General features: G+C 52.9%; 1 protein-coding gene across 1 annotated transcript in view; it reads right to left on the minus strand.

Moving 5' to 3' along the window:
- Nucleotides 1-24,226, minus strand: part of NOL4L (nucleolar protein 4 like) — a 126,327-nt gene that overhangs the window by 75,608 nt on the left and 26,493 nt on the right. The window contains exon 2 of the mRNA XM_052650899.1: nucleotides 514-669. Coding sequence (XP_052506859.1) covers nucleotides 514-669 — 156 coding nt within the window. The remainder of the gene's footprint in view (nucleotides 1-513; nucleotides 670-24,226) is intronic.

A 24,226-nucleotide genomic window follows, 5' to 3' on the forward strand; every position in this document is an offset into this window, starting at 1 on the left:
GGGCGGGGCCCAGGTCCTCAGAAGTCCCCTGGGGAACTTCTGGCACTGACTTCACGTTGTAGGGGACTGAACGCACTCACACACGGGGAGTATTAGGACAGGTTTGGCACAGAGCGAAGGCCATGGAAGCATTTGCTCTGCTGATTACTATTATCTGGCCTCCCCCTCCCCCAACCGCGGGCCCCAAGCCTGGGGGGTGGGGTGGGGGGGAATGGAGCGAAGCAGAAACCAGGAAGAGGAGAGCTTTCCTCCTGCCCTCCTTGTCCCTCTCCTTCCCTCCCTCTCACCCCCTTCAACCTGCTTCTCCTTTGTGCTCCGACCACAGAGCCCGCCCCCTCGCCCTGTGAGCCATCTCTGGCTGCCATGCCCTTGCCCCATGCCCCCCTGGATCCCCAAAGGCCGTTTCATCACGCCTCAGCTCCCTGCCCCGCCCCCTGCCCAACATGTGCGGAGCCCATGGCCTCCTGCCAAGGCCTGGGGCTGCCAGCAGAGGCCAAGAGACAGAAATCTCACCGCTCGGTAGGTTTTCTTCTGCCCAGCGTGCTTGGGGGCTTTGCCGGGCTCCGCTGAGCTCTCCACATGCATCGAGTAGATGATGTCAAAGAAATCTTCCACCACAGCGACCCGCTTCAGAGAGATGCCCTCCGGCTCCGACAGGCCATCTGCCCCCTGCGACAGGGTGGACAAGCTGTGTTAGTGTCAGGGATGACGGCGGGGTGAGAGCTGGGCCCTGCAGCCGGGCAGTGGGGCGGGGGCAGGCTCGCTGCTGCTCGCTGACCCCCGCCAGGCCCCCTGAGGGTAGGTCTTGGGGGACCTGGAGGGGACAGGAGCCTGCTCAGAGGGCCACAGGGAGGGGGCAACCAGAGTCAAGGGTGGCTGCTGCTATGAAATCTACCAGAAACAATGGGCAGAGAGAAACAACAAGGAAAAATACAAATTAAAAACCCAAGAGCCTCCATGTTCACAATTTCAGACAGATTGTGCCAGACTCAGGCAGGGAGCTTTCGAGTTGCACGCTGTGCCAAGACCATCCTGGAAGTCTCTGGGGAGGTGGGGAGGGGGGTGCTAAATAGATGCGTCCCCATCAGGAGCTCGCCAATTAGCAGTAACCTTTTACTGTGGTCCCGGGCTGGGGGCCCAGGGGAACAGCTCACATCACCTGGGTGACTCCTGCCTCGCCCTGGCCTTTCAGAAAAGCTTTTCACCGCTGCCCGCCTCCCTACTCCAGCAGCTGAGCGCCAGCAACAGCACCCGGGCTCTCTGTGTGTGGAGACACAGAAATAACACACACAAGGCCATGTGGAGGTGGCAGGCCGTGTGAGTGGGGTGGCCGTGGGGCCCCCCTGAGCCTCTTACTGGGCTGGCACGAGTGTTGTCAGCTGGCCCCGAAAAGGTGTGCCAGGATCTCAGGGGCACTGGGCTCTCTGCCACCCTCTCCGTAAAGGCAGACCTGGAGGGCTCTGGGGGCGTCAGAGAGGAAGAGCAAGCAGAGGGGTGGGGGTGGGGATTTAGGGAAAAGGAGGCGGGCTTTTCTGTAAAAGTGCTTGGAACACAAATCTCCCGGAGGATTCTTCCCCAAAGGACCCTCGCTCAAGAATGTCGGCTCTTTAGAGGAGGGAGTGGAAGTGTGTGGGGCGGGGGTTCTTCTGTTGGCTTGCAGCTGTCTCCCTAGCACCGAGAACGATGCCCGACACATAGTAGGCTCAATAAATAACTGCCAAATGATGGCCTGGTTACAGGTAGCCGCCAGGAGGGGTAGTTTGGCCACACGCTTCTTCAGTGTCAGATGGGCCCCATCGTTTAAGTGGCTGTGTGACTCTGAGCAGGTATCTTGCTTCTCTGAGCCTCCGGTCCTTTATCGAGAAAATGGGGATAACAGAAGGCCCCTTCCCACAAGCTATGGAGAGGAGTAAATGAAATATGCGTCCAACTCTTAGCATCAAGCCCGAACACAGGAACTCCTGGATAAATATTGTCATTAAGAAGTGCTTTGCCGACTGCCAAGTTTCCCCTAGCCAGGACGGGGCTGAACATCGCACCCAGCCTGGGAGACTGTGAGGGTCAGGACCTGCCTGTGGGACGGTGGCTGGTAAGTGGAAGGGCTGGCCCAGGACGTCGGTCTTTGTCATCAGAGGGGAATCGAGGCCACACTGAATGTGATGCTCACTCACAGCACATTCCAGCCAAAGTCAGGGTTTGCTTTTATCTTGCAACTTTCTCAACCTGCTCTGGTAGGATAGCGGGGCTGTCTCTTTGCCAGGAGCCCACTTGAGAGCAGATGGGAGAGGAAAGGCCTCTGGGGTGGAGGGACCAAACCTCGGGCCTAGTGGGCAGTGCCCATGAGTGATGGTGCTGGCTGGTGCCCTCACTGGCCTTGCACAGGCCTTCGAGCCAATGGCTTTCTCCCAAGTTAGCATCCATGGCGATGGGGACTTCTCAGCAAGTATCTGGGGGGGTGTATGTATGCCCACCTGTGTAAAAAGAGTTGCCTGCTGGTCCTGCTCGCCTGCTGCGAGATTGTAGGCAAACTCTTCAATCTCTCTGAGCTTCACTTATGAGGTATAAAACTCCATACTCTTCTCTTCTTAAACCCCTCAGAAGTTATTGTTGTCTCTTTCTTGAGGGTATCTGAAGTCCCCCTCTGAATTCCTGGGCTCATCAGTGACTAACTCATTTATTAGCTGATGTGTAACTACCAGCATTTTAGAGATCTCCAAATACTGCTATGGTGGAGCTGAATGGGACAAATATTATGACAGGTCAGTTATAATACACTTCTAACCAGAGGTTCATGTTGGCAAAAACAAACAAAAGAACCTCTAAGAATGAAGGTATAACTGGGTTTCTATTTCTTGATCAGGATGGGTTCAGTTTGTAAAAAGCTGATCTGAACACTTACAATTTGTATACTTTTGTGTGTGTCTGTTGGGCTTCCCTTGAGGCTCAGCTGTTAAAGAATCTGCCTGCAGTGCGGGAGACCTGGGTTTGATCCCTGGGTTGGGAAGATCCCCTGGAGAAGGGAAAGGCCACCCACTCCAGTTTTCTGGCCTGGAGAATTCCATGGACTGTATAGTCCATGGGGTCACAAAGACTCAGACATGACTGAGCGACTTTCAGTTCACTGTGTGCCTGTTAATTTGCATTTTGCTTTGTTATTTTTTTTTCCTTAACACCAAAAGTGTCTGCTAATTTTAAAAGTGATATTTTTTTTAAAAAAGTATAATGGGGTAGGTAGTTCCAAATTTTGATAATTTGAATCCAGAGGCATAATGATGGGTTTAGAGATGCCTACAAGAATAGACCTCTCTGGTCATTAAACTGTTTAAGGCCAGAACACAGACACTCATGGAAAAAGTTTACAAAATTGGATGAGAAGGAGTGGAGGAAGAAAACAATCTGATGAAAGATAATATTTTAGATAGGTGGGATGGAAAAGTGTCCCCTAACCAGCTTGGTGACCTTGGGCAGGTCACTTTTTGACCTCTAAAAACTCATTTTCCTCACACCTGTAAAATGAGCCTACAAAATCCTAGCTGGATGTGGTTCCAAGGCGAAGTAAGAACATGTTAGGCATCTACCACATACAGGCTTGTAAACATTCATCTCTCCCCTTCAGACCCACCGAGTGTGGACATTCTGTATTTAGGGATCCATTCTCATCTCCTGTCCCTCTAATCCATTCAGGTTACAGAAGGGGTCCCCCAAGGTAATACGCACCAGCAGAAGAGATACAAAGTCTTATGCAAAATAACCTGCTAAGGATGTCACACAAACTTGGAATAAGCTTTCCTAAAGTCCAAGTATAATTAACTAACCCAGATTAAAAGCAAAACACACGCCCAGCGCCTGGTCTGCCTCTGTCCCAGTCCTCCACCTCCATTCATAGACAGACGTGGGTAATCAACCTGGCCCAACGTGACCACAAAATTATCTCGGAGAAACTCTTCAGGGTTGCTCACTCTTTAAAAATGGATTATGAGGACCACTTCCCAGCAGTTCCCATGCAGGGGATGTGGGTTCGATCCCTGGGCAACTAAGCCCTCAAGCAGCAAGGAGAGAAAGTCAGCAGGATGCAACAAAGACCCAGCACAGCTTATAAAAAACAAAACAACACAACAAGGACTCTGCTCTTCCCTGCTGTTCAACCCTGAGTCCTGTAATCGGTCTATCTTAACTGCAGAGATGTACACAGGAAAGAAAAGGGCCCTTAGCAACCAGAATTCAAACCACACAAGGTCTGCAGAGCCACACCTTGAACTGTCCTCTGGTGAGCTGAGGCCACCTGGACACCATGTGTACTGCACCCTGAGGGAGGAACATCAGGATATCTGTGTGGCCTTCAAGGAGAACCCTGGGAAGAGAACAAAGGGATCCCACGGCAGTCACGTGCTGCAGGCAACTCTGCCATGCCCTGCGTTCACAGAGGTAATAACCTTCATGCTAAATGCTGCAGGAGAGGCATGCTTTTCCTAGCTGAGAATCCAGACGCAGTACTACAAGGCAAAAGCTGCTAATTAAGCGATCGGACAGCACCTTCTCCTTAGCCTTGGGATGCCCCTGCCAACCACCTCTGCTTAGTACTCGAGTTAGCTTAGTCTGATCCATAGCCCTAAGCAACCTGGGCCCTGGGTTGACAGAGGAAGCTCACTTCATTTACAGGCTGGATAAAGAGTGGGACTGGATGGAGCTTCTTGACTATTCCCCACTTCCTGGGAATGCCAACCAGGAGTGATGGCATGGAGCCCTGCAGCACCCCCCGGGAAAAGCCATGAAACACACACGGTCAGTTGTGCAGGACCAACCTCTGGGGCCTTCCTGCGTGGGGGAGAATATTGCCATGGTAACATACTACATCTTTTTGAAACAGCTAATTCCAAAACAGCCCATCAGACTTGGGCCAACAAAACCAGACATGGCAATAGCTTTCAAAAATTCAAGGAAGGGGGTTGCCTGGTGGCTCGGTGGTAAAGAATCTGCATGTCAGTGCAGGAGACAAGGGTTCAATCCCTGATCCAGGAAGATCCCACATGCCTCAGAGCAACGAAGCCCGGGTCTCACAACCATGGAGCCAGTGCCCAGAGCTTAGGGGCTGCAACTACTGAAGCCCATGTGCCCTAGAGCCTGTGCTACACAACAAGCGAAGCCGCTGCAGTGAGGAGCCCGCACCCCACAACTGGAGAAAAGCCTGCAGGCACCAAAGACCCAGCACAGCCATACATAAATAAGTAACTCTTAAAAATTCAGGGAGGGGCTTCTCTGTTGGTCCAGTGGCTAAGACTCTGTGCTCCCAAAGCAGGGGGCCAGGATTCGATCCCTGATTGGGGAGCTAAGATCCTGCATGACATACAGCACAGCCCCACCCCCCAAATACATAGAACTGCAAACTTTCTTGGATATTACCATCTTCCTTAAAACCAGCCTATCTGAGTTCTAAAGGCCAGCTTACGAGTCATTGAAGAAATCACCAAAAGTCTACTTAAGTAAGGCTGGTATTTCAGAATATTTATAACAATGGTTGGGCTTCCCAGGTGGTGCTAGTGGTAAAGAACCCACCTGCCAGGACAGGAGACTTAAGAGACTCGGGTTTGAGCCTCTTAAGTCTGGAGACTTTAAGAGACTCAGAAGAGGAGGACATGGCAACCCACTCCAGTATTCTTGTCTGGAGAATCCCTATGGACAGAGGAGCCTGGCGGGTTACAGTCCTTGGGGTTGCAAAGAGTCGGACAGACTGCAACAACTTAGCGTGCATGCACGCATGCACGCACAACAATGGTTTGCAAAGTGTGGTCCCTAGGCATCACCTGAGAACTTGTTAGAAATGTGATTCTCAGGTCCCGCCTCAGACCTACCAAATTTGACACGTTGAGGGTTTTAATAGGCCCCCAGATGATTCTAAGGCAGGACAGAGTTTGAGAACTGCTGATTAGAATGTCTCTGTGATTGAGACAGGGAGGTGGCTAGTAAGGCAACTGGCACTGGATAATGAATATAAATATTTTCTGTGCTGCTGGGCCTAATATATTAATACTTTCTTCTCTAGTGAGTGACCATTTTCCTAACAGTGGGGACAAAAGATTCTTATTGGGCAACATGAGTATGAATTTGAAACACCTACCCAGAGACTTACTGGGGATTATGGGTAGAAAGAGAAGGAGTGCCCACCATCCTGACATTGGAGTTTTAAAGTCCTTCCTGGTGAAATTAATTCTTAAGCAGGTCATCCCTTGACAAGTCTTTTCTGGCTTCCTCAGTTTCCTCAAACAATCTAAATGCTCAATATAAGGGGGACTGCTGCATCCAGGGCTGCAGACCTACAGGGAAGATGAGTGTATCCTCCCAGGCCCCTGCCCGGGCAGCCTTATGGGCTGTTGTGAGGAGTCATCCTCAGGTGAGCTCCTGAGTCTGATTGAATCTTGCCTGTCTCCTCACTAAGCCCATTAAATGGACTCCTGACCTTGATGGCAGGGGAGGTTCAGTTGCTAACGGATTGCAGTTCTGTCATCTCCACTGGAACTTCAAAGTCCCTGGCTGGTAATAAGTACACACTTATCCAGGTGGGTGCACGCTTTCAGGCCACCAGGGTGCCATCTAGCGCACCACCACCACCATATTAGAGGCAGGTGCCTTCCAGCAACCAAGTGTCTATGATTAAGAGAATGTGGCTAAACAGCGGGGACATTACTCAACTGGGTTCCTTCTTCAAGAGGAAGAAACCACAGAAAGTCCGTAGGATGAGCCCTTTCTGTGCAGCTCTCAACAAAGAGCAAAAATCAACGAGATTGCCGTTACAGGATAAAGTCCACGAGGAGAATCCACCCCTGGGGAAACACATCTTCGGCGACTGGTTGTTTGGGAACCCAGGACTTCAGGGGGTAGATTGTATGGGCAAGTGTGAGGATACTGCTCCATCCCACGTAGGCCAGCCAGGACGACAGGCAAAAGCTACAGCAAATATTAGCTTCCTGCTCCTCCCAACTTAGAAGTGGGTAACAGAGGATGTGATGGTTGGATGCCATCACTGACTTAATGGACAGGAGTTTGAGCAAGCTCCGGGAGATGGTAAAGGACAGGGAAGCCTGGTGTGCTGCTGTCCATGGGGTTGCAAAAAGTCGGACACGACTGAGTGACTGAACAGCAACAACCTCCCAACTTCTGGAACTGTCCCTCTCGTGCCCCAAACTACATTTTAATAAGTTCAGGCAGGACCAAGGTTTTGGAGGTGGGGGTAACAGTTTTGGGGAGTTCCCACAAAAGTTCTCCTTTCCACACACAAAAAAAGTTCTCCTTTCAACTCCTGGTAGGGCTGAAAGAAGACCAAGGGGAAGGAGTCAGCTTCCTGCAAAGGGTCCTCAGAGAGAAATGGATGGGAGACAAAATTTAAAAAGCAAACTGAACTAAGAGAATGAAAAGAACAGGAAAGCAGAATGAAGACCCTCACCCCAATATCCAGAAATTCTCTCCTCAGAACCTCCAAGAGAAGCCAGTCATAGTTTATAAAAACGATCAGATGACTAATGGGGGCTATTGTTTTAATGGGACAAGGACAGTATTTGAATTTCTCTCCTGTATGAATACTATCTACCTTCAGATTGGAAACCCAAACGAAAAAAACTCTAGATAAAGATTCACGCCAGAAATTTCTGGACCCATGGTTATACCGTAGCCAGAATTTCTGGACCCATGGTTATACTGTAGCCAGAATTTCTAGACCCATGGTTGCACTGGACCCATGGTTGCACTAGACTTGGACAAGACTGAGGGATGAGACCACCCCCCCATAAATAAATAAACACGAAAACAAGGCGTGGAAGACTCATTGTAGCACCTGCCTCTTCTCCACCCCGTGCACAATCTCCAACTGCTAGTGCGGAGTGGCCACCGCGGTGCACCTGCCATCTGGAGCAGGCCTCATATATTCCAAGACCTCCTTTCTGCTTCGCTGAACCTCCATCTTCTATCAAATCACGCCAGGGACCAAAAGGCACACCCCAGGCCACAGGGCAAGGTGCCTAGGATGGGGCCCCAAACAACAGCCATATCCTTCAGCTCTGAATATTTCTTTTTTTTTTTCCTTTTGTTAACTCTTGGGATGTCTGGAAAGTGAGGGGCGGGGGAAAGAGAAAGGGGAGAGCAGTGGTCCAAAGTGCTCCCCTCTTGGCCACAGAGGGGCAATGACCCCGGTTTAAGGGATGGAGGCAGGGGGTAGCTGGGGCACTCTCAGGCCAGATAGGGTAGGGCCTGAGGGACAGAGATTCTGGCCTGGGGGGTGCCAGGAGGGTGCAGAGGCTCTATAAGTCAGAGGTCTGAGGACAATCCAGCCGGGACCCTGGGCCTCAGTTTCCTCCTGTGTAGAGGGGACACGGTACGTACAATGCCTTTCGCCACCTCACAGGAAGCTTATGGGAACCCAAAGGATGCACAAACAGCCCCTGCCCTGGGCAGAACATCCATAAATGACCCGGTCACCACTACTATGAAGAGGCGCGCTCCAGGATTCTGGGGACCCTCCTCCCTCGGGCATTGCGGCCAAGGGCAGGGAATGGGGTCCCTGAGCGGGGGTTTCTAGGCGGAAGGGGGCGGTCCTGAGCCAAGCGGGCCCCGCGGTCGGGTCCCTTCGGGGCTGCAGCGGGCCGCCCCGGCGCGCTAACGAGCGGGCCCCAGGTGCGGGCCCCACCCCGGGCTGGGGGCGGGGGAAGAGGAGGGGCTGGAGGGGGAGGGGAGAGGCCCGCGCTAATGACTGTTGACAGCGCGCGCTGGGGCTGGCCGGGCCGCGCGCGCCACTGACAGCTGCTGGGGCGGGGGGCGGGGGGCGGGGGGCGGGGGGCGCGGGCGAGGCGGCTCGCGCTCCCCCCACGGCGCACGCGCGTGCGCCTCGGCGGGGAGGGGCCGGGAGGCGCGCGCGCGCCGGGCACGGGTTCGGAGGGCCTGCTGGAGCGGTTCGCGCGGGCTCCTCGCGGGCAGGCAGGTAATGAGAGTAACCATGGCAACCCACCAGAGGAAGTGTATTCTGCAGGAGACGTTAATCCCCTCTCCCCGGAGCTGGGACAGCCTGACTTTCCATTCTCACACAGTAATTAGATACCAGCTGTCAGTGCAGGGGGGACGGCTCCGCGGCTGCAGCCCGGCTGGGGGGGGCGCACAAAGGGGGCAGGGGGGGAACGCGAGGAGAAGGGCATTAAAGACACAGGGACGCTTTCCGGCGGGTGGGCCGGGGCGGCGCGCCTCAGCTCCGTCTCCGGCCTCTAGGCGCGCGCCCGCTCACCTGGAGACCCCGCCCGCGCGGGACCCCGCCCACTGGACACGCACCTGCTGCGCGCGCGCGCGCGCCCGCCCGCCGGCCCGAGCGCTCCCCCTCTCCAGGCCCCGCCTCCCGGCTCTCCGCGCACCTGCTCCGCTCCCCGCCCTCCTGGGACGCTGCCCACCTGTCCTTTGTGCGGGGCGGTACCATTCGATCTGGCCAGCTCTCCTTCAGGGAGCGCCCGCTATGTGCCAGGCGCCGTGCCAAGCCTGATCTGTGTAATCCTCCCAGACCCTCTGCGGTAGGCGCCTCTGCTGTTCCCCGCCCAGGGCGCAGCGGGGTGTGGCCATTTGCCCAGGGTCACTCAGACTTGAACCCCCATCCCGATGCCCACTGAACCACCAAACTACAGCGCCTCCCTATCGCGTCCACATCCGTTATAGCTCCAAGGGCCTCCCAACCGCCCAGGGAGACAATCAACACTGGTGGCTGGCATCGTGGTGCTCTTACTGTGTGCCAAGCATTTGCTGCCTCATTTCAGTTTCCCAGCAGCCGTGGGAGGATTGCTACCCCCATCTTACAGGTGAGGGAACTGAGGGACAGAAAGCTGAAGGGACTTGCCCACAGGCATGGAGAATAGAGGAAGAACTGGGATTCAAACCCAGACAGCTAGACCCTAGTATCCATGCTCTCAGCCACGGGCACTATTAACTCCACCCCCAGGTTCCTGGTGGCTGTAATCCAGCCTAGGCCTTCTCCTTTCACCATTCAGCCTGCCCACATCCTGTCCCAGCATCAGTGAGGAGCTGGCTCTCTTAGCCATACCTAAGAAATCGAAGAAGTTCCTAGGCCTCGAGCCACTGCCACGTCCCTGATTTCTGCAGATCTCCCCGACCCTGGCTCTTAGTGAGGATGCTGTCCTGTGCTCAGTTGCTTCAGTGTGACCCTATGGACTGTAGCCCACCAGGCTCCTCTGTCCATACAATTCTCCAGGCAAGAATACTGGCTTGGGTTGCTGTGCCCTCCACCAGGGGATCTTCCTGACCCAGGGATCGAACCCACATCTACTGCTGTTCCCACACTGTAGGCGGATTCTTTACCACTGAGCTACTGGGGAAGCCCTCCCTCAGTGAGGATAGCCACTTGGAAATCATTGGAAGACTCCCTGTTTCCCAGGTAGAGGAACCAAGACCTTCAAGGTAAAAGGCTAGACCAAGGAGGTGATGGCGTTATGGAGCTTTTCGTAGGGAGTCCAGTCCCTGCAGGCCCAGCTATGTCTCCTGCCCCCCACCCCACAGTTGGACCTGTGGGTGGGGACACCAAGGAGGGGCAGGAAGTGCTGAGAAGCAGAGCGGGCTCCTGTCCCCAGTGGCGGCGGGTGTCTGGGGCAGGAGGAGGCTATCTGATCCCTTCCCCACTGCCCCGGCCATGACCTCCTCTCTCCCTCCCTCCCTCCATCTCTCCCTCCCTCCTGGCCAGGGTAGCCAGCACCCTGGACTGCAGCTGAGAACCCAGCGTTCCCGACCCGGCCCACATTCCTGTGGGAGGAGGGGTCGGTGGGGTGGTGGGGGGGAGTTGGGCCAAGGGCTTTAGGGACAGGGGCACCCCTGGGGCTGCCCCACCCAGCTTGGGCCAAGGCCGGGCTGTCTCCAACCTCACCATTTCCTGCCTCCGCTCTCCCCATCTCTCAGTAGCAGAGCTGCCTAAATTTGGCTCCAGGAGGGAATGGGGGAGGTGGCAGCAGGCGGGTGCTGTCAGAGGCCAGGGCGCAGCTCCCTGTCTAGCCGGCTGGCATTTTTGCTGTCTGGAGGAGGGCAGGGGGGCCCACCAGCCCTCTCCAGGAAGGGGAGATGTTCGTACCTTCTGACATCCACTGAGTAATGTGCAAACTACATGCAAACCAAGCTTCAAATCAGCATCTCAGCCAGGGAACAGCTTGGGTGCTGCTTTTGGGATAAGAACAGAAGAACCAGTGGCCCACTCCCCGGGGCTCCAGTGGGAGCTGGGGGTGGATGCAGGGTGGCCAGGGCTGGGAGTTGGGAGCCTCCGTTTCTTGCCAGGTGGAGTTTGGGGGCTTTAAATCAGCGGCTGGACTCTCTGCCTCCCAGCCTGAGGGCAGAGCCATGGCCTTCTCTGCCTTCTCTGGCATAGTGCTTGGCACACCGTTCCATGATTAAGCACATGAGGTTGTAGTTATCCTGTCCAGGTTTGAACCCTGGGTCTCCACTGGCCAACTTGGTGAATTCCTCAACGGTATACCCAGGCAAACAACTCATGTGATTGGCATTCCTTTTAGGACTTCCCTTCCCTAGAAGGTGGGCACAGGGGCATGGCCCAAAAGAACACTGGTTTTGGAATCAGACCTGGATTCCAGGTCTGGCGTAGCCAGTGAGGCTCTGAGGGTCTCACGCCCCTCCTCTGGGAAATGGGTTCAGTATCTCAAGTTCTACTATGATGTCCGTGTGGGGGCCTGGCACTCAGTGGACAGTCCAGAATTCTTCCCACCAGTGCGGTCTCACTGCTGTCTGCCTTCATCCAATTACATTCTCTGTCCCAGTCTCATCTCCCCTCTCCCTTGGGTTTCTCCCTCCTCTCGTTCCCTCCATTCGTCATGGTGATCTCAGGGAGGTCACTGCCTCTCCGAGCCTCAGTCTGCACGTCTATCTGCTCCATGGGGGTAATGGGAGATGGATGCCGTCTGGAGTCTAGGGCCCAGGAGGCGTTTGATGGGTGGCAGCCCTTTACAAGGCCCATTTATATCCCAAATGATCAGGAGGGGTGGGCTGTGCCCTCCAGCTCTATCAGGTATGGGGTGTTGGGGCCCCTCTTCTCGGTAACTCTGTTTAACCCCAGATAACTGCTCTCCTGCCCCTCGGCCGGGGCTGATATGTGCTGAATCCAACTTCCTGCCACCCAAAAGCCACTTCCTGCCAAACTCGAGCTGATACCAGAAGAACTTGTTTTCTGTGCACAGAGAAGTCCCGCCGCCGGGCGGCCACCGGCCTGCCCCGGGTGTGAACATTTTTTTCCATTTGCTGGTCTGCCTGGTGGGGCTGGGCGGGGGAGGATGGGGACTCTGCTCTCTTCACCTCTGAACCTGCCCATCCTGCCCTACCAAAGCCTCTGGGCCTGCCAGCCTGCCCAGGAAGGGTGCCAAGTGTCCCCTTTGGGCCCAGACAGACGCGTGTAGGCAGTGATACACAGCCTGTCACGGCCGCACACCAACCAGCCAGTCTGACAGACCCCAGAGCCACCAGGTGAGGACTCCGGGAGACAAGTGTGAGACCCCGTCAGACAACAGTCACACACACTTTTAAAGTCACACACACGGTGATGGGGACACCCAATCTCAGAGTCACTCACGCACATGCACACACAGCTCCCTCACACTTGCCCAGCGTCCATCCCCCTTCCAGGTGTTTCACTAATGCAGCAGACACTCTCTGAAGGGCCTGCTCGTGCCAGGTCTTGGTCTAACCCACAGTAAAAACTACTGGAATAGTAACTAGCTGACCTGTGCTGTCCCCTCAGTTTCCTTATCTGCGAAATGGGGATAACAGCCCTGCCCCACAGGGCTGTTGGGAGGATTAATGACCCAATGCATGCAAGGCCCCTGTCCCCGGCTGGCCCGTAGACAGTGCTAAGTTAGGCTATCTTAGTTAGCCAGGGGCATCCTGTGCCCAGCTCCGCTGAGACCTTACATACTTATCGCCCTGAGTCCTGACCCAAGCCCCTGGCGTCTCAGGTCCACACTCCTATTTCCACAGATGAGGAGACCGAAGCTCAGGGAGGAGGCCCACAGGTCCTTAGGGTACCGCCACGACTCCCTCACGACCCACCCCACCACACACACACACACACACACACACACACACACACACACACACACACACACACACACACACACACACACGGTGGCCTCTGTCTGGAGTGCCCCGGCCACTTGCTCTTAGCGTGACCAGCTCCTTCTGAGCTGTCCACTGCCCTGGCTCCTCCCCAGAGCCCTGTTCACTTTCCTCAGGACACTCATCACCCGTGGAGCACCAGACCCCCCACTGGATCATTCTGTCCTGTCCGCCGGCACATAATAGGGGTTCAACAACTTCGGAACTAAATGAATAAACAGCCTGCTCCTCACACCTAGCTACTGAGGCCAGAGTCTGGAACCACACCAGGACACCCCTAAGCTGGAGCCCAACTCCTAGGCTAGCCTGCTTCTCACACCTCCAACAGGCACTGCATAGCGTGTGAATGAATGAATGAATGAATGAAATCAGGATTTTGGGATCCCAGTCCAGGGCTCTCTGGGCTAAACCTCCTTCACTTCCTGGCAGCGTGGACAGGAGCCAAGCTCCAGCCGCCTCGGATGGTGGCGGGGCTGACGGGCCGCCTGAAGCCGGCTGTCAGGAGCTCGTCTGGCCACAGCCGCCAGCAGGGGAGACCAGCTGGCGGTACAGGGTCCATCGGCCCAGGCCTGGAATCTGAGCCGCCCTGAGAGGCCCAGCTTCTCTCCAGGCCCCCACAAACTGGCCTTTGTTCCCCAGGCCAGCCAAGACCCAGGAGCCTGGGCTTTCTCTCTGCCTGCGGCACCCGCGCTGAGCCGGCGGGGTAAATGGGCCAGCCTCCCCTCTGTCCGGGCCCATGATGTCGCTTCAGGACTAAATGGAGATGTAATTTTCTATACAAATCCATGACAATTTAGATGGAGTGATTGTAATTGGCTTTTCAATGGGGGTTTTGTCCAGTGCTGGTGGCTAGAACTGGGTGGCCTGTTTGAGGCAGGCTCCATTTAAATGACAATAAAGCAATAATATTGAGGACTTGTACAGTACCCAGAGCCCCTCCTGGGCCCAAGTGGAGCCTCATGTTTATGGATCTGGTCCTTCCCTTGGGCAGTCTGGGCAACCAGAGGGGTGGGAGGCACCAAGCCCGGGAGAGGGGCCATTCCAGACCTAAGGGCTCTGGGGCGGCCAGGGCAGGGCCCCATGACCCCGGCTTACCTGCTCCATCATTCACCATAAAACCACCAATCAGTGCTGCCTGTGGGCTGGCTGCTATTCCAGCTGTTGGGGGTGCCAAGAGTCAGAGAACCCTCCCAGGCAGGTCAGAGGTGGGAGGGAACAGTGGCAAGGACAGACAGCATGACCCAGAGCCAGATGGCCGGGTTCAGATTCTACCAAGCTCCTTACTAGCTTTCTGGGCTTCAGCAAGTTACTTAACTTCTCTGTGCCTCTGGCTGGCCGGCCACAAAACAGCTGCAGTCAAAGTTACCGTGAGGACGAAACCCCTGACTAGGGCTCAGCATAGGGCCTGGCATGCGGACGGTACTGTCGGTAAGTTACTGCCATTGTTTGTTAAAACCCCAGCTCTGGTGTTAGACTTGCTAGCGGTGACCGTGTGCTTGTGCTTGTGACTTAACCTCTTTAAACCTCCACTGGCCTCTCTTTGGGGCTACCCTGGTGGTTCAGATGGTAAAGAATCCACTTGTAATGCAGGACACCTGGGTTGGGAAGATCCCCTGGAGAAGGGAATGGCAAGCCACTCCAGTATTCATGCTTGGAGAATTCTAAGTTTCTCTTTAAGGTGGGGCTTTTAGGAGAGCCTACCCCACGGGGTGGTGGGGATTTAAGGAGAGGATGCAGAAAGTGCTGGGCTCAGTAAACACTAGCTCTCACTTACAGGACGCTTTTTGGCCTTGAGGAGCTTGCCATTCAGTGATAATTATACAGTTGAGTGTTGGGAGACAGCAAGGGAAGAAGAGAAAAGCTCACAGGAAGCCAGGACAGAGCTGTTGGTCCTGGCAGGGGATGCAGGGGGAGGGAATGATCTGGAGGGGCCTTGGGATCAGGGCAGGGCTGTGGGCTGTGTTAAGGAAGTAAGGCTTCACAGAGGAGGTGACATTTGGGCTGGGCCTTGAAGGATGAGTGACAGGCTTCTGCCAGCATAGGGCGGATCTCAGTGCCAGGCACTGTGGCTATAGCGTCACAGGCAGACCCTCCTGAACTGCTTCCTACCTGTGGGAGGAGTCGAGGTGGGACGGGGGATGAGGGCAAGCCTTCAGGGAGGCTGTCGTGAAGAAGCGAGGCTGAGAGCATCTAGGAAAGGAAACAGCCTGTGCAAAGGCCCGCAGTGGGAAGGGATCATGGGCCCTGGCGAGTGGACAGCAGGGGAAACTGTAAAACATGGCTAGAGGGAGTGGACAGGGGCCGTGGTTTTTACTCACAGTGAAGTAGGCGGCCTCAGAGGGATTTTAAGCAAGTGAGTGACACCATGCACGCTATATTTTTAAAGGATCCCTCTGGCTGCTTGTGGGCGATGGGCTGCAGAGTGGAAGGGGTAAGAGGGAGACCCTGGAGAAGCAGTTGGGTCACTGAGGGGAGGGAAGTGGTTGGATCCGAGAAACAGCAGGCGCTCAGTAACTGTTGTCTGGAGGATGGGCAAGTAGAGCACGATGCGGGGCTGGGTGCAGCTGGCACATAGCGCAGTTGGTGAAAAGAGATGAGAAGAGAGATGAGGGCTGCCTCCCACCTCCCCTCATCAGGCTAAGGCTCTGGGGCTTTTTCCTGAAGGCAGCAGGGGAACCAATCCAGTTTTTTCCTTTTTTCTCCAGGCAGAGAAAGACCATGCTGGGACTTGTGCTTGGAAAGATCATTCTGCTGTAGGGTGGGTGGGTGGGAGGTGGCAGGTGGGCGAGGCTGGAGGGAAGGAGGTGGGGAGGGAGAGTGGCTGCTGGGGGCTCAGAGGCCTCAATAGGCATCCTAGCCATCCCCCAACTCCAAGAGCAACAAATTTCCTCTTCAGTGAGGTCTAAAATCCAGTCCTGGGTCACAGAGTGGTCACTGGCAGAGTTGAGATCCGACCCCAGAGCAAACTCAACGGCCAGTGCTCTGTTCCCTTTTGGCGTCATCTGCCTTGATTGCTAATATAGTCCATTATAAATAGTGTTTCACGGTAACTGTCAGCTGTAGAACCATTACTACAAACCTGGGAGGTGGGTATTATTATCATTCCCATTCTGCAGACGAGGAAACCAAGGCCCCGAGAGGCTGAGTCACTCATCTAAGGACACAGAGCTGGGAATAGAGATCCAGGGTCAGTCCCAGGTAGTCTGACTCCAGACCTTCACAGCGGAGGTCCTTTGAATTTATTGCTAATCCCTGATGGCTCTAGTAAACAATCTGTAATGCAGGAGACCCAGGTTCGATCCCTGGGTTGGGAATACCCAACTCCAGTATTCTTGCCTGGAGAATCCCACGGACAGAGGAGCCTGGCAGGCTCCAGTCCATGGGATCGCCAGGAGTCAGACACGACTGAGTGACTAACATACACTTAAAGGCTGGGAAATTTCAAGGATGAAGAAAACCTGAACTTTGCACAGAACCTCCTGATGTTGGCAGCTCCCAGACCCAATCCTTGAACCACATCCATCTAGTGGCCCCAGGTTTACACCTCCAGCCTGGGCCTATCCTCTGCATCCATTTAGCCCACTGGACATATCTGAAAGCAAGTGCGTGTTTAGGGCCCCTGTAAAGCAGGAGTCCCCAATCCCTGGGCTACATGGCAGGATGTGAGCAGCAGGCAAGAGAGCAAAGTTTCCTATACTTCATCTGCTATTCCCCATCACTCGCACTACCACCTGCACCCACCCTGACCCCCGTGGAAAAATTGTTTTCCACGAAACCCTGATATCAAAAAGGTTGTGGACTGCTGCTGTAGAGGGCCAGGAAAAGGCATCCATCTATTCATTCAATAAGCATCTGGACCACTGCCACCCTCCACACTGCCTGGCCACCACCACCAACTCTTCCTCCACCAGAAGGAAGCCTTCTCCACATTCACTTTCTCAGCCAAGCACCCGGGAGTCATCCTTGATTCCTCCCTCCTTATCTCACATCCCCCCCTCCATGCCCATCCCATCCATCAGCAAATCCTGTTGACTCCACCTTAAACTGAGTCCAGAATCCACCTGCTTTCCACCATTTCCCCTGCCCCTGACCTCCCCTCCTCGGACTTGTGGGGTTTTGGGGAAAGGCACGAGCTAGCACTGGAAAGCTCTTGGTCCCTGTCCTCTGGGTCTCAGTCTCCTCATCTGTAGAGTGGGTGCATGCTAAGTCACCTCAGTTATGGGGACCCCATGGACTGTAGCCCTTCAGGCTCCTCTGTCTGTGGGATTCTCCAGGTAAGAATATTGGAGTGAGTTGCCATACCCTCCACCAGGAGTTCTTCCCGACCCAGGTTTTGAACCCACATCTCTTATGTCTCCTGCACTGGCAGGTAGGTTCTTTACTACTAGCACTACCTGGGAGGCCAAGGAAGTGTGGGTACAGTAGGCCATTTGGCTCCCATTATCCTTTCATCCTGGCGGGACACAAGTGGCACTAAGGAAGAGAGTGTGAGTGCAACAGAAGAAAAGTTAGACAGACTGGACCTCATTAAAACTAAAAACTTTTGTCTTTCAATGGATACCACCAAGAAAGTAAAAAGACAGCCCATAGGCTGGAAGCAAATATTTGCAAATCATATATCTGATAAGGAATTTGTATCTAGAGTATATAAAGAACTTATAACTCAATAATAAAATGAATAATGCAATTAAAAAACAGTCAAAAGATCTGAATAGACATTTCTCCATAGAAGATACACAAATATCCAATAAGCACATGAAAAGATGCTCAATATCATTAGCCATCAGGGAAAGGCAAATCAAAACCACAATCAGATACAATTCCACTCACACTCTGACGGCTCTAATCAAAATGACAGATAGTAATAAGTGTTGACGAGAACATGGGAAAACCGGAAGCCTCCTACACTGGATAAGACTGTAAAATGACGCAATGATTTTGGAAAACAGTCTAGCAGTCACTCAAAAGGTTAAACGTAGGATTACCCTATGACACGGCAATTCTACTCCTAGGTAGAAAAAAACTGAAAACATATGTCCACACAAAAACTGTGCAGGACAGTTCACAGCAGCATTATTCATCATAGCTAAAATCTGGAGATAGCCTAAATGCCCATCAACTGTTGAACAGATAAATAAAATGTGGCACATCCATCCAGTGGAATATTATTCAGGAAGAAAAAAGGAAAGAGGTATACGCTACAGCATGGACAAACCTTGAAAAAAACTGTAGTAAGTGAAAGAAGTCAGGCACAAAAATCCACATATCATATGATTGCATTCATAGACAATGTCCAGAGAAAGGCGGCAAATCTACAGAATAAGAAGTAGTTTCCTGGAGCTGGGGAAGGACATTGGGATATGGGATTTCTTTCGCAGGCACCACAAATTTTCTAAAATTGATTGTGGAAACACACAATTCTGAATATACCAAAAAAAACCCATTAAGTTGTATTTTAAATGGGTAAATTTTATGGTATGTGAATTATATCTCAATAAAGCTATTATAAGAACAAAAAGCAACCTACAGAACAGTGTACAACATATTTTGTGTAAAAATAGAAACAAACCCCAGAAATGCCTGTGCATATGTGCTTATACATATGTATAAAACATCTCTGGAAGGAAACCCAAGAAATAATAGTGGCTGCCCCTGGGGAGGGGAACTGGGTGGCTAGGAGGAAGAATTTTTTTTACACTGGTACCTGATGAATTTTTTTTTAAATAATGTGATTCTATTACCATTTCAAAATGTTATACTTGAAAAAAACCAAACCAGTGGTTTATTACTGGCCCTCAGCCAGAGGATGGGTTAGGCAAGACAGCTCTGAAACACAGAAGATAGAGAAACCCACCTTCACAGTTTTCCAAGCCTTGCTAACATCCATCACTGCTTCTTTTCCTCATGCAAGTCCTGTCAGAGGGCTTCAGCACAAGCTCTGTTTCTACCAGCAAATACTGTGGGTCCTCCTTCAAAAAAGGGCTAGAATCCACCCACTTCTCACCCTCTGCCGGTACCACGGTGGCTCAGGCCACGAGCCCGTCCCACCTGGCTGATCATGACACCAGCCTTCTCCCAGCTTCCACTCTCTCCAGTCTGTACTCCACACAGGGCTCCCTTTCCTCCCACCAGTCACCTCTACAGCCTGGGCTCCTGCCCGCTGGCCTCCCCATGGTTCCTCAGACTGACAGGCACTTCCTGCCTCAGGGCCTTTGCACTTGCTCTGCTTGCTACCTAGAGTCCTTCCCCACCAGATATCCACCTGGAGGCTCCCTCACCTCCAACAGTTCACTGTCCAGTGTTTCCTCATAAAGAAGCCTTCCCAGACCTCTCCATCTTCCCCTGCTTTATTCTTCTGTATAGTGCTGACACATTTAATATTTACATTTACTTATCTGTGATCTGTCCCTCCCACCTCCAAATGTAGGCTCCGTGAAAGGCAGGCTTCTGTTTCTTTCCCCAGCACCAAGAACCACTCACATTGTAGGAGTTCCAAAATATTTATCAAAATAAAACTGGGCCCTAAGAAAGCATCACAGGCCAGAGGAGCTCAAGGAGATATGAAGACTAAATGTAACGTGGTCTCTTGATTGGGATCCTGAAACAGAAAACAAACCTTAGGGAAAAACTAGTGAAATCCAAAAAGAAAAAAAGTTGTGAGCTTAGTTAATAGTGATGTATCCACGTTGGTTCCTTAGCTCTAACAAACATACCATAATAGTGTCAAATGTTGACAATAGGGGAACCTGGGTGAAGGGTACGTGGGACTTTTCCGGACTATCTTTGTCGCTTTTCTGTAAGTCTAAAATTTTTCTAAAATAAACCATTTATTTAAATTTTAAAATGTGTTAAATGAAAGCATACATGTGCAAACTGAGGCTTAAAGGTGAAGGCAAGGACTTCCCTGCTGGTCCAGTGGTTAAGGATCCACCTGCCAATGCAAGGGACACGGGTTCGATCCCTGGTCAGGGAACGAAGATCCCACATGCCTCAGGGCAACTAAGCCCACGTGTGCTGCAATTACTGAAGCTCACACTCTAGAGTCCATGTTCTGCAACAAGAGAATAGCCCCCACTTGTCACAACTAGAGAAAGTCCATGCACAGTGCTGCAACGAAGACCTAGCACAGCCAAAATTAGTTAAAAAAATTTTTTTTAAGGGGAAGGCTACATAGCCAATGAGAAGCTGTGGCTCGTGGGCAGAGATTAGTGAACATCCCCCAAGGGAAGGAGGCCCCTATTACTGGAGACCCATTTATGTTTCAATGAAAGGCAATGTGTTGGGGGGAGATGGAGGCTTTCTTTCCAAGCATCATAGGAGACTGAGACATTTTACTGAGAATCCACGTCTGGCCCTGTGGAGCTCAAAGACAGGCACGCTCTCCCAGCAACTGCCTGGGAGACTGTCCTTTTCTCCTTGGCTCCCAGGAAGCCCAAATGGCCTCTCCAGTCACAATACTGTTCGCCAAGAGTTCTTGGCCCTGGAACGCAAGATCTCAAGCCAGGTCATACAGATCAGGTTAGGGGACAAGGTGGGGGGCCTGAGGGAGACAAAGGGTGGCCCAGGAAGGGAAGAGAGAAAGGACAAGTCTTCTTGAGCACTTCCAAGGAGCTGGTACAGGCCAAGACATTTTAGGTGTATGTGCGTGCTAAGTCGCTTCTGTCGTGTCCAACTCTTTGAGACCCTATGGGCTGTAGCCCGCCAGACTCCTCTGTCCATGGGATTCTCCAGGCAAGAATATTGGAGTGTGTTGCCGTGACCGCCTCCAAGGGATCTTCCTAACCCAGGGATCGAACCCACATCTTTCATATCTCCTGCATTGGCAGGTGGGTTCTTTACCACTAACGCCACACCTGGGAAGCCAGGTGTGCCTTTTAGGTCTATGTGACCTGATTCCAGGCTCCCAGACCCACAAGGCTGGTCGGGTCATTCCTGTTTCACTGATGAGGAAACTGACGACTGGAAAAGAAAGCAGCTACGGGGCGATGAAGCAGTCACAGTGGGGTTTGCTCTCTTGGGGTTCATCTTGATCTCCTCTCCACGTCCTTCTTGCCTTCTGGGGCCTTTGGCGGCCCCAGCTTCTCTCAGAACCATATCTGCCACCTGGCCTTCGCCCACACTGCACCCTCTGCCTGAAACACCTCCTCTTCCCTATGACTAAGCTAACTTCTACTTGACCTTCAGGCCTCGGCTCCAGTATTACTGCCTGTTATGGGCCGTTCTGTGTACCCCCCCATCCCCTCTCCTCTCACTGCAGTTTCCTGGGTTGAAGTCTTAACTTCTGTACCTCAGATTGTGACTGTATTGGGAGACAGGGTCTTAAAAGAAGTAATTAAGTCAAATAAGGTCATTAGGGTGGGCTCTAACCCAATACGACTGGTGTCCTTAGAAGAAGAGGAAATCAGGACACGAGACACACAGAGGAGAGGCCGTGCGAGACACAGGGGGAAGACGGCCATCTGCAAGGCAAGGAAGCGGGCTCAGAAGAAGCCGAAGCCCCGGCGCCTTGACCTCGGACTTGAAGCCTCCAGAATCGTGAGAAAATTGATTTCTGCTGCATAAGACCCCCAGTCTGTGGTACTTGGTTTTGGCGGCCCCAGCAAATGAATAGACTGCCTCAGAGACGCTCTCCTGACCCCCATCCCCAGGGCACGACCTTGGGAGCCCCCTTCCTTCACGGGGCCTTTCACAACAACGATATTCTGTTTATTTGTGTGTCCGTTTGGTTAATAGCTATTGCCCTCAGCAGACGGTGAGCATTGTGAGGGTACAGAGGGGTCTGCCATGGTCTCCACCAGGACCTAGCCCAGTAGGTGCCCCATAAACAGGCACGACATGATGCCATGGAGTAAAGGACTTGGTCTTGTCTCCCTTTCTACCTCTGACCCTGACCACAAAACAGCAATTTTAAGGCTTCTGGAACTCTTAAACTTCATTCCTCTCCTGAAGCAAATATTTCATTGTGGGGGCGAGGGGTGTGGGTAGGCTTTAGGTCAGTTAGGCTCGGCTTTGCCCAGCAACTTTGAATCAGATCCTTGCTAAAAAATGTAAAATTCATTCCTGGAGTCAACAAAAGAAAAAAGGGCCACACCCTCGACTACCTGTGCCCTGCCTCCCTGAACCCTGTTCTCCCTGCTCCCCAGCTCCGCCCAAATCCTGTCGACTGCCCTGGGCTACATCCAACAGGCTCCCTCCCAAAGAGCTCATCCCAGAGATGAGGGAGCCCAGAGATGAGGGACCCTAGAGACATGGAATGGAGGCTCAGAAAGGGCAAGGAAGTGGCCCAAAGTCACACAACCAAGCAGAGGCTGGTGTATCTGTGAACCTCAGCTCTGGACCCAATCCCATCCCTTGGGGCATCAGCTATGGAATCTGCCCACATAATGCCATCAGCCCCGAGGATGCGATACTTTTCTGACCTCAAGTGCAGCAGAGGTCATGGGGCACAGCGAGGGTGTGACCTGCCCAAGGCCACACAGCCAGGAAACAGTGGAGCCAGAGCTGGAAGTCCGGGAGCCCAACCACCCTGCCCTTACATGTGGGCTGCAGGAACTGGGTCATATGATACCGATGGAGCACTGCGGGGTGGGGAACCTCAGGAATCAGACAGACCCGCGTGCGTCTGTGCTCAGTGCTCAGTCATGTCTGACTCTTTGTGACCCCATGGACTGCAGCCGGCCAGGCTCCTCTGTCCCTGGGATTCTCCAGGCAAGAACACTGGAGTGGGTTGCCATTTCCTTCTCCAGTGCATGAAAGCAGACAGACCTGAGTTCAAGTCAAATCACCATGTAACCTCAGACAAGTGACTAAGGTTGTTCCCTCCACTGTAATGGAGTCCACCTGGTGGGGATATGGTGCAGGTTCAGTGAAACAGGTTAATGTCTATTCTTTAATGTTCATGTTAAGGGGATGAAGCCATCAACACAGAGCTATCTACAACATAAAGCAGGTCCATCTGCTCAGCCCATTCCACAAATCGGGGTCTACCCTCCCCATCCCACCCCCGTGGAGGGGCCCCCTTGCCACTACACTGCACTGGGGTCCTGTCTGCTGAGTCACGGCACCCTCTCCCCGCATCATTTGCATTGTGGATGGTGCCAAAGGTGCACAGGGTACTTAGGATGCTCTCAACATTTCCTTGGTCTCTACTTACTGTGGGTACAGAGTCATGCTCTGAACGCAGGATCCTCTCTGCAGGGGAGTCAGGAACAACAGAGCCAGGTTCCTAAATCTGACCACGTGGACATGCCCAGTGCTTGGGCAGGGGGGAGACTCCTGGAGACTTTATCTCCTACCAAGCTCTGCAGCCTCTGGGAATCGTTTAATCCCTTAGTGGTCAGGGGGCAAACACACTAACCAGCTCCTTCGAGGTGTGAAAACAGGTTCTGTACCTCAGGTATCCCTGGAAGGACAGACAGATGCTGATCGAAATGGTGCCTTCGAAGGAGGGGATGGGCAGCGGGGCTGAGCAGCAGGAGGAAAGAATGGAGGATATTTACCATGTCTTTTTTAAACTTTCAAATTTCGAATCATGCAAATGCACTGTGTATTTATTTTTTTAAGTCTTTTATTAAATTTGTTACAATATTGTTGTTTCTGCTTTATTTTTTTGTTTTGTTTTGTTTTGCCTTGCCTGGGGCATATGGGATCTTAGCTCCCCAAGCAGGGATCGAACTCACACCCCAGGCATTGGAAGGCGAGGTCTTAACCCGCTAGACTGCCACGGAAGTCCCTGCACTGTGTCTTTAAACAAAATTAAAGTAATGATAACAGAACCTAGGATTCTGGATGGAAAGATTAAACCCCCAGTTTCCCGAGCTAGCCTGACTCTTCTGCATAATTGACACTGGCCAGAGAGGTTTGGCTACTATGTGTGTACTACGTCGCTTCAGTCACCTCTGACTCTTTGTGACACTATGGACTGTAGCCTGCCAGGCTCCTCTGTCCATGGGGACTCTCCAGACAAGAATACTAGAGTAGGTTGCCATGCCCTCCTCCAGGGGATCTTCCTGACCCAGGGATCGGAACCCACGTCTCTTATATCTCCTGCATTGGCAGGTGGGTTCTTTATCCACTGAGCCAC

Source organism: Budorcas taxicolor, chromosome 13 (genome assembly GCF_023091745.1).
Source record: "Budorcas taxicolor isolate Tak-1 chromosome 13, Takin1.1, whole genome shotgun sequence".
Classification (NCBI taxonomy): Eukaryota; Metazoa; Chordata; class Mammalia; order Artiodactyla; family Bovidae; genus Budorcas; species Budorcas taxicolor.